Raw genomic sequence first — 14,357 nt, forward strand, 5'->3', positions numbered from 1 at the left:
CAGAGCCGGACAGATGCCCTCGCACGGACCGGGGGCAGGAGGACGCAACGGGGGTGCCAAGTCTCCGTGCCCCCGACACCCACCGAGGTTCGGCGCCGGGGGCGAGAGGGGCGCGATCGCAGCGCAAACGGGGGAGAGGCGAGGAGGGCGAGAACGGGCAGGCGCTGCAGCGCATCTCCCCCGCACACACACACACGCTTCTTTAATCCTCCGGCTCTGCTCATCCCTCGGCTCCTCCCGGAGCCGCCGGAGCCTGGGGCGGCGCGGAGCGGCTCTCCCGGGCTGCAGCCGCCCCCGGTCTCCCCCGTTCCGGCCGGCCGGGCTCGGGAGGGAGCCGGGACCCGACCCGGGCAGGCGCTGTGTGCTGGGGCTGCCCCGTACAGCCCCGACTCCGCCGGAGAAAGCCCCTCCTGACCCCCCGCGACCCCCGGGCCGGGGCGGCCGCGGCCCCGCCAGCTCTGCCCGTATCGCCGGGATTCCGTGCGCGGAGCCGTCCCAGCCGTGCCCCGCTGGGATGCCGTGTGCCCGCATCCATCCCCGCCGAGCCATGGCTCTCTCTAACGCAAACCCAGCGCAACCAGCGCCTCTCCTCTTCCTTTTTTTTTTTTTTTTTTTCCTCCTTTCCCTCAGGCATTGCTTCGTGCAAATGGGGCGATAAATCCAGAAAGCGCCACGCACCGTGGAGAAGGGAGACGGGGAGGGCGGCGGGGAGGGGAAGCAGCTGCTCCGGAGGGAGGCGGATGGAGCACCTGGAGAGGCACGAGGGGAGCCGGAGCGGCGGAGCCCCGCGGCACGGCCCTACCTGGAACAGCCGGAGGATGTTGGCCACCATAATGGACACGGAACTTCCCGACGCCCCGATCACTCCAACTACTTTCTCCGGCTTGACGAAGACGGGCGGCTCGCCGTTGGTGCACCTCACGTCGGAGGTGTCCTTTTGGATGAGCGCCTGGACGAAGGTGAGGGACTGCTCCAGCGCGTAGGTGTCCCGGGAGCAGGTGTCCAGGATGCGGGCGCCCAGCGTGACGTTGGGCAGCAGCTCCGGGTCGCTGTTGATCTGGTCCAGGGCGTACAGCATCGCCTCCAGCCTATGGATGCCGTTCTCCTTCTTGATGTCCCCGCAGGGGGAGCCCGGGGGGCCCTTGGCGTGCACGGGGAAGAGGCCGCCCAGGGTGATGTCCCCCTCCAGCCGGATGGAGTGGGGCGCGTACATCTCCTGCCCGCGGGCCGCCTCCCCGAGCAGCAGCTCCAGCAGGCAGCAGGGCAACTCCAGCAGCGCCAGCAGCCGCAGCACCCTGCCCGGCCGGCCCATGGTGATGCCGCCGCCGCCCCCGGGCGCTGCCCCGCGCTCCCCGGGGGCCGGGCCGGCCGGGATGGCCGGGGGAGGGCTGCGGGTTCGGCCGCTGCCGCCCGCCCTGCCCTGCCCTGCCGTGCCCGCCGCGCTCCCGGCACCGGCACTGGGGAGCGCGCCGCTGCCGCTGCCGCTTTAAACAGCCGGGGCCGCCCGCCCCCCGCCCCGCCCGCCCGCCCCGCCCGCCGCCGCTGCGCAGCGCCCGGCGCACCGCCCCGGGCCGGCTCCGGTGGGCACGGGCACGGAGGTGGGCACGGGCACGGGGATGGGGATGGGGACCGGAACCGGGATGGGGATGGAGATGGAACCGGGTGGTCCCGGCCCCTGCGCCCGCCCCGCCAGGGTCGGGGTTTACAGGTGCAGCCGGACCCGCCGGCGCTGGGGACGCGGGGCTCGGGGCGGCGCGGCTCGGGAGCGCCCGCCAAAGGCGCTGCGTGGGGGATGCTCGCTCAGCCCCACTGGAGAAGCAGCAGCAGCAGCAGCAGCAGCATCTTCCTCCGCCTCGCTCTCCCGGCGGGGAGCGGAGCGCCGCGGGCTCCCCCGCTCGCGGAGCCCGGCAGTGCCACCGCGGGGCTCGGGGACAGCCGGGGACAGCGGGAGCATCCAGCCAGCCCAGGGCATCCAAAGCAGCAATCTGGATTGTGACATGGGAACGAGAACCTCCGCCCGCCGAGGTGGGTGCCAGTGGAGCCGGTGGGGAGGAGGAGGAGTTTGGATGTTGGATGTAACCCCGTACTCCCAAACCCGAATTAATGCAGCTGATCTCGTTCTATTTTAAGATCTCCAGACCCATTTTTCTTCTGCACACCCAGATCTCGAGGATGCTGGAACATCCTGGTTTTGTTCCCTTCACCCCGAAACTGTAGCACCCAAAGGGACACCACCTGTTGCCATTCCCTTCTGACTGGCCAATCCATACCCTGCCACATTCCCAATTCCAGACTAATGCAGGATGCATCTCTCAGATGCTCCCATCAGACCAAGCACATTTTTTGGAGACAACCTTCAACTCCTCCTTCATAAATACCAGACCAGATGTAGCTGCAGTTCATCATTTGGCCCCTAACACACTCTGGGCCAGCAGCACCCCATGTGTCATAACAGCCCAGTCACAGAATCACAGAGTGGTTTGCATTGGAAGGGACCTTAATGATTGTCTCATTCCACCCCCTGCCATGGGCAGGGACACCTCCCACTGTCCCAGGCTGCTCCAAGCCCTGTCCAGCCTGGCCTTGGGCACTGCCAGGGATCCAGGGGCAGCCACAGCCTCTCTGGGAATCTGTGCCAGGGCCTCCCCACCCTCAAATCACCCACACATCTTAAAAAGGTGATTCCCTTTACATTGGCCGCCACAGAATGGGTTGGGCTGGAAGGGACCCTAAGGACCACCCAGTTCCTCGGAGATTTTCCATAGTGCTCTCAGACTCCCACTCCTCTCCCAGCCAGCAGGGTTCAGCCCAGCTGAAGCAGCACCCATCCCCATGCCTTGCACACACATCCCAACTCCTCACATCACTTCATCTGCTGCACAGTAGGATTTCCTTCCCAGTTCTTCCTTGTTACACCAGCTCCATCCTCTTTTCCATCTCAATGTGCACACTCAGGGAGAGCTCTTTATGCTTATTTACCTCTTGCACACTTAAAGGTCCTCAATCAGAATCTTACCTCTGTTTGTTATTATTAAAGATTCTGACTCTGGAGCCTCAAGTTTGCCTTAAGTGCTCCAGTTCAGAAAGGATGTGGAGATAAATCACTTCTTCTAATAAATCTCACTGTTTTGCAGAAAGTCGCCCCATGATTTTGAAAGCTTCCTGGTTTGTGTTGGTTTTTTTTCCCTTTGGGCAAATCTGCAGTTACTCATATATAATCACATAAACTTCTGTCCTCCCAAAGCCACAGAAAACCCATCTGCTCTCTACTTCATCCTGCTCTTCCTCACACCTTGGTTTACCCAAAGAACCAGTCTCCAGATTCCCTAAGGAGCACAGGGACTGCCACAGCTGATCAAGGCAGACCCAGGGTCCAGCCCAGCCCAGCAGCTTGTCTTGGATTAGGAGCAGAGGTATCAGAAGAAAAGGACAAAGTTTTGCAGTATGCAGATATCTTTAATTTCTTCCTGGTTTTATCTCTTTAAACCCTGAAGCATTGAAGATTATTCTAATTACATTACAAAAATTGATACGGTAATCATTACTCTGAATACTCCTGATATCCATAAAAGTACCCAGTCCCTCTCCCACTCTTGCTGAGGACTTGGCTGCTGTGCTAACAAGGACCACTGGGCATCTCCTGGAAAATCCTGTTTATCAGTTTTCAATTTCCTACCTTTTAAGTTGAACTCTTCAAATTGGCAATACTCTTCCTCTCATTGTACCTGAGCTCCATCCACTCTGTGCTCTGAGCTACCTACACCCAATCTGGCCCTCTCCAACAGGAAGTTAAATATAATAACAGCCTGTGCATCTCTCACTGCTGTTTTCCTTGAGAGAGGTATCAGACTGCATGATCTGAAAAGCCTTTTCCAACCAAAATGATTCTGTCATTCTGCGATTTAATTGGGATTGCTGAATACCTGGGGTGAGGCAGCACTGACTAAACCCAGCAGTGAGTGTGTCACACCTGTGCTGAGCCACATCCCCTGTCCCACTGCAGCTAAAGAATTCCTCCCCTCCCCCCCAGCCCAGCCCAGCAGCCACACTCAGAGCATTCAACCAGCAGTTCCTGAGGAAAACTGAGTCATGTCCACTCCAGCCTGAGCCCTGCCACTCTCAGAGCCAGCAGTGTTTCCACGTATGACATGCTCCCAGGAAAGCTGCAGCCGTGATCCTGAACAGCTCCGGAGGGGATGCTGTGCAGTAAAGCAGCATTTTATGTCTTTAATGAGAATATTGACAGAAGCATATGGAAATGGGGAACGTCATTGCAGTGTGACGTTTGTGTTTCACTTCACTGTGAGTCACTCGTGTGCCAGACCCAGCTCCCAGCACAGGAGACTGAACACATTCCTCACCTTCAGCCTTGGGAGCTCTGTCCTCACACCTGCATGGGCTGGAGACCTCCTGGCACACAAGTGAAACAATTCTGCTTTTCTCACCCAAAGAACGACGCTGCAGGGAGCTCAGCACTGGGGTTTGATGCACTGCTACCACTCCAGGTAGGCCCAGGCACCCAGAACCAAAGTCCCACCTGTGTCTCTCCACCCGCAGCACCCTCCCATTGCCTGAGGCTTTGCAATGCTGGGGACACACTCCATGTCCCCTGTGGAGATTTCCTTCACCAAAAAAACCCTAAAAACCACAGAACGAACCAAAAATTCACCAGAAAAATAAACCAAACCCAACAAACAAACCCAACCCAAGCCTATTCTTTTTAGCAAGAGAATTTGTTTAGAAGTAAATGTTGGTTAAACACATCCAAGAGAATATTCACAACCATTTCTTAACTTGCCTGTCAAATAAGATCATGGATTCAGCCAAATTGCTACTGGATAAGCAGACTTTGCCAGGAAGGAAGCAGCCTCGTCGCTGGCATCCTTCGGAGTGTGGCGTGATCTCCATCACAGGAGGATCTCCTGTCAGAGCTGCTGTATAATTAAACATTGCTTTTATCTGGGCAGCTGGCAGAGCAAACACAAAATCCTGTTACGGCCGACCAGTGGAAGCAGCCCAAAGAGTGATGGAGCAGCAGGAAGGAGGAATAAAACAATCTTTCAAATATTGGAGATGTGGCGGAGGCTGCCGCGCAGGCAGAGGTCAGCTTGGACAACTGTAATGGACATGGTACAAGCAATTAATTTGTTGGGTGAAGTCAGGCTCGGGAAAGCAGCCAGAGCTCCTGCTTATCTGGTGTTCAGAAAATAATGGATTTTTGGAGCAGAGGCCAGCAAAAAGCTCAGATCCTTAACTTGGGGCTTTGTTGTTGCTGTTTACAAAGAGAAGGTGTCAGTGAGGCTCTGGTTTCCAGGGAGGACAGGGGACAGCAAATTCCCTTCAAGGATATGGTCGCTTAGATACCTTGCTAGATCCTTATTTATGTAAGAGAAACATTATTTTTGTATTTGTAGCTTATTGAATTATAAAATATTAAAATATTAAAGTATATTAAAATTATAAATAGATTGTAATTTATAAAATATATGAAGCTATTAAACCTACAAGACGTTATGGATTGTTTCCAAGAAAAAACTGCAATGAACACGTTGTGCTAAATGAAGTCTCTGGGCCTAATTCTCTGTTGCAACACTGGTGTGACCCTGTGGAAGACCAAAGCAGCTCTGAGAGCCAACCTCAGCCATCCCATGGAGAGAGACATTTCCCTTCATTTGATGCTCTCAAAGGCCCACAACATCACACACAGAGTTGCTTTCCATTTCCAGGCACCTCCCGACTGCTGCCTTCTGTGCCCTGGCTGCTGCTGCTTTGGAAAGCAAAAGGCTCTGGGAAGAGGAGGAGCAGCCCTTGGCCGTGAGCTGAGGCCAGGTTGGTGGCACTGGGACCAGACCAAGCTGGTGACGATGGGACCAGGCCAAGCTGCCAAGGGATGAACCTTCCAAGAGCTGTCTGTCCATGGGAGCAGGCTCTGTGCTAAAGGAGCAGCTGGGGCAGAAGGTGTGTTGGGGTTTTAGTGTAGTCTTAGTTTTTTTCCTGTTAAAGGAATTTTCTCCCATATGCATGTTGCTAGGGGACAAATAGCTGTACTTAAGAAGACAAAAAGGGGAGTGGGGCGGGCCTGGCTACTCCTTTGTCTACACCTGGGTGTGGGGACAGTTCGCTCTGAGCATCCGGAGAGAGAAGCTGCAGAGAAAGGAGCTGCTGCTTCTTTCTTTTTGGCCGTTCTTTCTTCCTGCTGGAAACAACGCCGGGACCCCAAAAGCCGCTTTCCCTGCCCTGCTGGAGACCGGGCTGTGGCTGCCCTGCCCCGCTGCTGCTTCGAGCTTTCGCTACGCTGTAGCCCTGCTCGCCCTGCCTGCCTGGGCCTCCGTGGGGTTCTCCCATCTGGATACATCTCGCCTGCCACCCGGGATTTGCGTCCGTCCCTGCCGTTCCAGCCTGCCGTTTCAGCCTGCTGTTCCTGAGAGCCCGGGATCGGCTGCCCAGGGGTTTGTGAAGCCTTTGTTCCATCCCTTCCCGGGATCCCAGGGCACGAGAACCGCGGGTTTCCCGAGGTCGCCCCGGAGCGCCCCCTGCAGCCGCGGGGGAACCATCGCACCTGCCCTGCTCACCGGGAGCCGCCAGCGCCCCTGCCGGCTGCGAGCGGAACTGCACCCGAGGGGAAAGGGCCTGACAGCCGAGAAGGCTGGGACTGGGTTTGTGATTGCTGTTACTGCCAGAGTTGTTGTTGTTTTGTTTGACTGGTTATATACATATATATATATAGTAAAGAACTGTTATTCCTATTTCCCACATCTTCGCCTAAAGGCTCTTGATTTCAAAATATAATAACTTGGAGGGAAAAGGGGTTATATCTGCCACTTCAAGGGGGCCTCTGCCTTCCTTAGCAGACACCTGTCTTTCAAAACCGAGACAGCTCTTGGCGCCCAACGTGGGGCTCGAACCCACGACCCTGAGATTAAGAGTCTCATGCTCTACCGACTGAGCTAGCCGGGCATTACAGAAGGGAGGATGATATGTCGGATCCCCTTGAAGGTACCTCGAGCATGTACGCCCAGGGAAAGAATGATAACCAGGGCTAGAGGGGCCCTGCCTCTAGCCAGGAAGAGGCACGGGAGAACCGAGTTTTCTGGACGGTGTGGATCCGATGGCCTGGCACATCAGAGCCACAAAAATATGATGCATTGGTTGATACTGGAGCACAGTGTACTTTAATGCCATCGGGACATGTGGGGGCAGAACCTGTATCCATCGCTGGGGTGACCGGGGGATCACAGCAGTTGACCCTTTTGGAAGCTGAGGTGAGCCTGACTGGGAAGGAGTGGCAAAAGCATCCAATTGTGACCGGTCCAGAGGCCCCGTGTATTCTGGGCATAGACTTCCTCCGGAATGGCTACTACAAAGACCCAAAAGGACTCAGGTGGGCATTTGGGATTGCTGCTGTGGAGGCAGAGGGCATTAGGCAATTGAACACCCTGCCTGGACTATCTGAGAATCCTTCTGCAGTTGGGCTCCTGAAAGTGGAAGAGCAACGAGTGCCAATTGCCACCTCGACAGTGCACCGCCGGCAGTATCGGACAAATCGAGATGCTGTGATCCCCATCCACAAGATGATCCGCGAGCTGGAGAGTCAAGGGGTGGTCAGCAAGACCCACTCACCCTTCAACAGCCCCATCTGGCCTGTGCGCAAGTCTGACGGGGAATGGAGATTGACTGTGGACTATCGTGCCCTGAATGAAGTGACTCCACCGCTGAGCGCTGCCGTGCCAGACATGTTGGAGCTCCAGTACGAGCTGGAGTCCAAAGCAGCGAAGTGGTACGCCACTACTGACATTGCCAATGCATTCTTCTCCATTCCTCTGGCAGCAGAGTGCAGGCCTCAGTTTGCCTTCACCTGGAGGGGCGTGCAGTACACCTGGAACCGACTGCCCCAGGGGTGGAAGCACAGTCCCACCATCTGTCATGGACTGATCCAGACTGCACTAGAAAAGAGTGAGGCTCCAGAACATCTGCAGTACATTGATGACATCATTGTGTGGGGGAACACCGCAACCGAAGTGTTTGAGAAAGGAGAGAGAATAATTCAAATTCTCCTGCAAGCTGGTTTTGCCATCAAGAAGAGCAAGGTCAAGGGACCTGCCCGAGAGATCCAGTTCCTGGGAGTAAAGTGGCAAGATGGACGACGTCAGATTCCCACTGAGGTCATCAATAAGATCACAGCAATGTCTCCGCCGACCAACAAGAAGGAAACACAAGCTTTCCTAGGCGCTATAGGTTTCTAGAGGATGCACATTCCCGAGTACAGCCAGATCGTGAGTCCTCTCTACCTGGTTACCCGCAAGAAGAATGATTTCCACTGGGGCCCTGAACAGCAGCAAGCCTTCGCCCAGATCAAACAGGAAATTGCTCACGCCGTAGCCCTTGGCCCAGTCAGGACAGGACCAGAGGTGAAGAACATGCTCTACTCTGCAGCCGGGAACAATGGTCTGTCCTGGAGCCTCTGGCAGAAGGTGCCTGGTGAGACTCGGGGCCGACCACTGGGATTCTGGAGCCGAAGCTACAGAGGGTCTGAAGCCAACTACACTCCCACCGAGAAGGAAATCCTGGCAGCTTATGAAGGAGTCCAGGCTGCCTCAGAAGTAATCGGCACAGAGGCACAACTCCTCCTGGCACCCCGACTACCGGTGCTGGGGTGGATGTTCAAAGGAAAGGTTCCCTCCACGCATCACGCCACCGACGCTACTTGGAGCAAATGGATTGCCCTCATCACGCAGCGCGCCCGAATTGGAAACCCAAGTCGCCCTGGGATCTTGGAAATAATTACAAACTGGCCAGAAGGTGAGACTTTTGGGTTATCTTCTGAAGAAGAAGAGGAGCAGGTGACACGTGCCGAAGAAGCCCCACCATATAACGAGCTACCAGAAAGACAATACGCCCTCTTCACTGATGGTTCCTGCCGAATTGTAGGCGCTAGCCGGAAATGGAAAGCCGCTGTATGGAGCCCCACACGACAAGTTGCACAGGCTACTGAAGGAGAAGGTGGATCGAGCCAATTTGCTGAGCTCAAAGCTGTCCAATTAGCTCTGGACATAGCTGAAAGAGAGAAGTGGCCAAAGCTCTACCTCTACACCGATTCATGGATGGTAGCCAATGCTCTGTGGGGTTGGCTGGAAAGGTGGAATAAGGCAAACTGGCAGCGCAGAGGAAAACCAATCTGGGCTGCTGAAGAGTGGAAAGACATTGCCACTCGGGTAGAGAAGCTATCCGTGAAGGTCCGTCATGTAGATGCTCACATCCCCAAGAGCCAGGCTAATGAAGAACATCGTAACAACAAACAGGTAGATCAAGCTGCGAAAATAGAGGTGTCCCAGATAGACTTGGATTGGCAACATAAAGGAGAACTGTTCCTAGCTCGATGGGCCCATGATGCCTCAGGTCATCAGGGCAGAGATGCCACCTATAAGTGGGCACGAGACCGAGGGGTGGATCTAACCATGGACAGTATCTCCCAGGTGATCCATGACTGTGAGACATGCGCTGCGATCAAGCAGGCCAAGCGAGTGAAGCCCCTGTGGTACGGTGGGCGATGGTCCAAATACAAGTATGGGGAGGCCTGGCAGATTGATTACATCACACTGCCTCAAACCCGCCAAGGCAAGCGCTGGGTGCTCACAATGGTAGAAGCCACCACTGGGTGGCTGGAGACCTACCCTGTGCCTCACGCTACTGCCCGGAACACCATCCTGGGCCTGGAAAAGCAAGTCCTTTGGAGGCATGGCACCCCTGAGAGAATCGAGTCTGACAATGGGACTCATTTCAAGAACAGCCTTATAAACACCTGGGCTAGAGAACATGGCATAGAGTGGGTGTACCACATCCCTTACCATGCACCAGCAGCTGGGAAGGTTGAGCGGTGTAATGGACTGCTTAAAACCACCTTGAAGGCACTGGGTGGGGGGACTTTCAAAAACTGGGAGATGCATTTAGCAAGAGCCACCTGGTTAGTTAACACTCGAGGTTCCACCAGCCGAGCAGGCCCTGCCCAATCCGAACCCCTACAAACAACAGACGGGGATAAGGTTCCAGTGGTGCACATGAGAGGTATGCTTGGAAAAACTGTTTGGGTAAAGTCCGCCTTGAGCAAAGACAAACCCATCCGTGGGGTTGTTTTTGCTCAGGGACCAGGTTGCACCTGGTGGGTGATGCAAAAGGATGGAGAGACCCGATGCTTACCTCAAGAGGACCTTGTTTTAGGGTGAACTACCCATGGCTCTGTACTTGTATCAGTATCAGCATGTATATTTGTATATAATTTGGGTAATGCATAGATTTATATGGTTAAAAAAGTTAAGTTTCATGTAACATGTTAGTATGGGAAAAAATTCGGGGTGGATAATGTTGGGGTTTTAGTTTAGTCTTAGTTTTTTTTCCTGTTAAAGGAATTTTCTCCCATATGCATGTTGCTAGGGGACAAATAGCTGTACTTAAGAAGACAAAAAGGGGAGTGGGGCGGGCCTGGCTACTCCTTTGTCTACACCTGGGTGTGGGGACAGTTCGCTCTGAGCATCCGGAGAGAGAAGCTGCAGAGAAAGGAGCTGCTGCTTCTTTCTTTTTGGCCGTTCTTTCTTCCTGCTGGAAACAACGCCGGGACCCCAAAAGCCGCTTTCCCTGCCCTGCTGGAGACCGGGCTGTGGCTGCCCTGCCCCGCTGCTGCTTCGAGCTTTCGCTACGCTGTAGCCCTGCTCGCCCTGCCTGCCTGGGCCTCCGTGGGGTTCTCCCATCTGGATACATCTCGCCTGCCACCCGGGATTTGCGTTCGTCCCTGCCGTTTCAGCCTGCTGTTCCTGAGAGTCCGGGATCGGCTGCCCAGCGGTTTGTGAAGCCTTTGTTCCATCCCTTCCCGGGATCCCAGGGCACCAGAGCCGCGGGTTTCCCGAGCTCGCTCCGGAGCGCCCCCTGCAGCCGCGGGGGAACCATCGCACCTGCCCTGCTCACCGGGAGCCGCCAGCGCCCCTGCCGGCTGCAAGCGGAACTGCACCCGAGGGGAAAGGGCCTGACAGCCGAGAAGGCTGGCACTGGGTTTGTGATTGCTGTTACTGCCAGAGTTGTTGTTGTTTTGTTTGACTGGTTATATACATATATATATATAGTAAAGAACTGTTATTCCTATTTCCCACATCTTCGCCTAAAGGCTCTTGATTTCAAAATATAATAACTTGGAGGGAAAAGGGGTTATATCTGCCACTTCAAGGGGGGCCTCTGCCTTCCTTAGCAGACACCTGTCTTTCAAAACCGAGACAAGGTGCCACTGCTCTGATCTTTACTGTAAATTATTCTCTGTTCTGTCGTATCCTGTGCATGAGGAGCTCGGCACCCTGGAAAAGGAATTTTTGATAATAATAAAAGAACCCCACACTCTAAGCTTTTGCAAGTGCAGAGGTGGTGAATTTTGTAATTTCAATGCAGGTTATTTTTGTAAAATACCACCAGACCTACACAGAACCTGCAGCATAACCAGGGGAGAACATTGTCAACAAGTCCTGGGTTCTTCATTAATTTGTTTTGGTTTTCAAACCATAACTGTCTCCATCAACAAGACCATTTCAGAAATGACCAAAAACAAATTCAGAATCAAATCAAAAATTTCGTAAATATCAGTTTTAAAGCCAAAAACATGTTTTGGAAACCAAAACATCCAATCTGGGCTTGGCAGCCAGGTTTACCATTGGATTGATGATCTGAACCTAGATCTCAATGATTTTGTGGCTCTGTGTTAGAGAAAAGAGTCCCAGTGCAGGGGTCAGGTACCACCAGGGGAAGATGCAAATGGCAGGGGAGGAAGGCCCTTGCTCTTCCCAAGAGGAAGTTTTGGGTGAGCTCTCAGCAATTCCCCCTTTCTGGACAGGAGCTCAGGTCACTCTGGTCACCTCTGCCTCGGGGACAGGAGACTCGCGGCGTTTCCCACCAGCCCACAGAGAGCTCCCACCCCCTGCAGCCCCATCAATCCCTGTCCCGGGCTCTGAAAGCCATCCAAGCATTTGAGAGGAATGGATCAATCAATTGCACAGGAGACACTTTCAAACCATTCCTTGGAGATCACAAATCTTTCAAGCAGGCAGCTCTATTAGATGGGCACTCCAGCCAAATCATTAAGCTCGCTGCCACTCACAGGGAACAATAACTTCTTCTTTCCAAACACTTATTATTCTCTCAGCTACTTATTTACTAAGAATATTTTGGTTCGCTTGATGCTCGGAACATCTTCCTCCAATGCTGAATTGGAAATGATGGAATTGCACATTCAGGATAATTAAATAAGACAGCTTTCTCCAAATAATAATAGTGTTGTAATGTCAGACAATAAACGGGCCCAGCCAGCACAGGCAGGTTTCCTCCTCCCCTTCTGGCTGTGCTGCCTGGACTTTTCTAAGGGACAAAGTGGCATTAAAGCTGGTGGAATCACTCAGGATGCTCTTGAGAGGCTTTTCCCTCCCAGCCATGAGCGCCCCTTTTCTGTCCTTCACAGCTTTGCCAGATTTTAAGCAAAACACTTTGAAAATATTTGACAGATTTTTTTCCCCCAAAGAAGTCAGACAGAAGATGCTTTCTATATTCCTGAAAAATGCCTTTAACTGGTGACATCTGGCCCAGCCTCTTCAGAGGAGATGGACACACAACACACCCTTGTGAAGCTTCAGGCATCCTCCTCCTGCCAGCCTCTGGATGGGATTCCCCTGAAATAGCCCCAGTGCCTCCTTGGAAAGGACCATCCATCCTGCAGAGCCCAGCACAGACAGCACCAAGCTGGAATTGTTCCTGGGCCAGTTCTGCTCCCCCACATCCCGTGCTGCAGCCTGGACACTGCCAAAGAGGATCCCGTTGGGATGGGCAGAGCTGCAGTCACTGCAGTGCCAATGGACCCCCCTGGCTCACATCCCTGTAAAGGAGTCCTTGATATTTTGCCATTGCTGCCCAGAAATTAATTACTCTTAATTACTCTTTTTTTAATAGCATGGTGTGCACAACAGCACAGGGATTCTCTGAGGGATGACTTTGCTTGTACCAAATACAGGTCAGAAAGGTTTGGTTTGGAAACTACTTCCAGAGTTTATGAGCCCACTGCTCATTTCATATCAGCATTAAAAGCTTGGACACGAAGTCACAGAACCATGGAATCCCAGACTGGTTTGGGATGGAAGGGACTCTAAAGCCCATCCAATTCCAAACCCTCTGCCATGGCAGGGACATCTTCCACAGGACACCTTCCATAACCACACATTTCCACACTCACACCTTCCTGACTTTCAGACTGTATCCTTTTGGGAATTTAATGATTTTTGTTGAACTGAAGAGAGGTTGCTTTTACCAGAGAAATAAAATCATCCTGGGAACTTCACAGATTTTGTTGTTTGCTGTAATGGAGTTACAGAAAACTCCAGTTCCTGCTAAGGAGGAACTTAGGCACTGAAGACATTCCCCTTTGGACCAGCCCAGCCCAGTTAGCCCCAAAGCACTGAACTCTGGCTGCTATTCCCTAATTCTCCAGGAGCAGCGATGCTGGTGGAGTCCCCACCCAGGAAGGTGCCGTGGTAGCCAATCCTATCACAGCTGGCACTCTGCTTAATTAATCCTGACAAACCTTGATAATGAATCATTGGGAATATGAGTTAAGCATGAAATAAAGCAAACAGCAAGGATCTTATGTAATTCTTCCTACTTCAATGGCTGCAGGAATTGAGTCATGAGATTGTTTTGGAACATTTTATGACAGAAGTCAGGAGAGCTCTTTGTAAATGAAGTTTTCACTTTTTTTTCTTTAAGGACTCGTCATGGTTGTGCACATTTTGTACCAGTGCAGATCTTCTCCTCATGTCTTTTGTTTATTCCCTCGATGTCCTTCCTCATTCATTTTGTAGCAAGCCTGGTCCGTACAAGGTTTTACCCCTGTGTACAACAACAGCAAACTCAGGCAAAATACATCAACAGCCCCGTCTCCCCAGGTAATGCTAACAGCTCCTTTCTGTTGATGTGGGTTTAGGGTACAGATTTTTACCTTTATTCACTTGCTTTGATAAATTGAATATCAGACAATCATGACTTTTGCCCATTTTCTGGTACTTAACCATGGCTTTCTTCCATGCCCATGCCCATTATACTCCATGAAATGAATTTTTCCCTGGCTTCACCTCTCTCAGTGCTCACCTTGTGGGCCTCTAGATCCTGGTGCTCATCTCTGGGGAAGGCAGCACTGGATCATGCTGTGCCATGCTGCATCACCCCCAGGTTGCTGGGGCACAGGACAGCTGGGTCCTTGATGGCTCTTGTTCCATCCAACCACACCGTGTGGGGCCATGGAAAAGCCTCTCCAAGGTGTGGGTGGGAACGTGGTGTGGGAG

At 53.3% G+C, this 14,357-nt stretch overlaps 1 protein-coding gene and 1 non-coding gene across 6 annotated transcripts in view; both read right to left on the minus strand.

The window, feature by feature from the left end:
* GRM7 (glutamate metabotropic receptor 7) overlaps positions 1–1,442 on the minus strand; it is a 206,904-nt gene extending 205,462 nt beyond the window's left edge. For 3 of the 5 annotated variants that reach the window (XM_048315264.1, XM_048315266.1, XM_048315265.1), the window contains exon 1: positions 803–1,442. In XM_048315264.1, the coding sequence (XP_048171221.1) occupies positions 803–1,312 (510 nt within the window). In that variant the 5' untranslated portion in view covers positions 1,313–1,442. The remainder of the gene's footprint in view (positions 1–802) is intronic. The other 2 variants (XM_048315263.1, XM_048315262.1) reach the window with 2 other exon arrangements.
* Positions 1,443–6,884: 5,442 nt separating this feature from the next.
* Positions 6,885–6,957, minus strand: TRNAK-CUU. Its single transcript has one exon. It is a non-coding gene; the product is annotated as a tRNA-Lys (tRNA).
* Between the last annotated feature and the right edge of the window lie 7,400 nt (positions 6,958–14,357).

Source organism: Corvus hawaiiensis, chromosome 11 (genome assembly GCF_020740725.1).
Source record: "Corvus hawaiiensis isolate bCorHaw1 chromosome 11, bCorHaw1.pri.cur, whole genome shotgun sequence".
Classification (NCBI taxonomy): domain Eukaryota; kingdom Metazoa; phylum Chordata; class Aves; order Passeriformes; family Corvidae; genus Corvus; species Corvus hawaiiensis.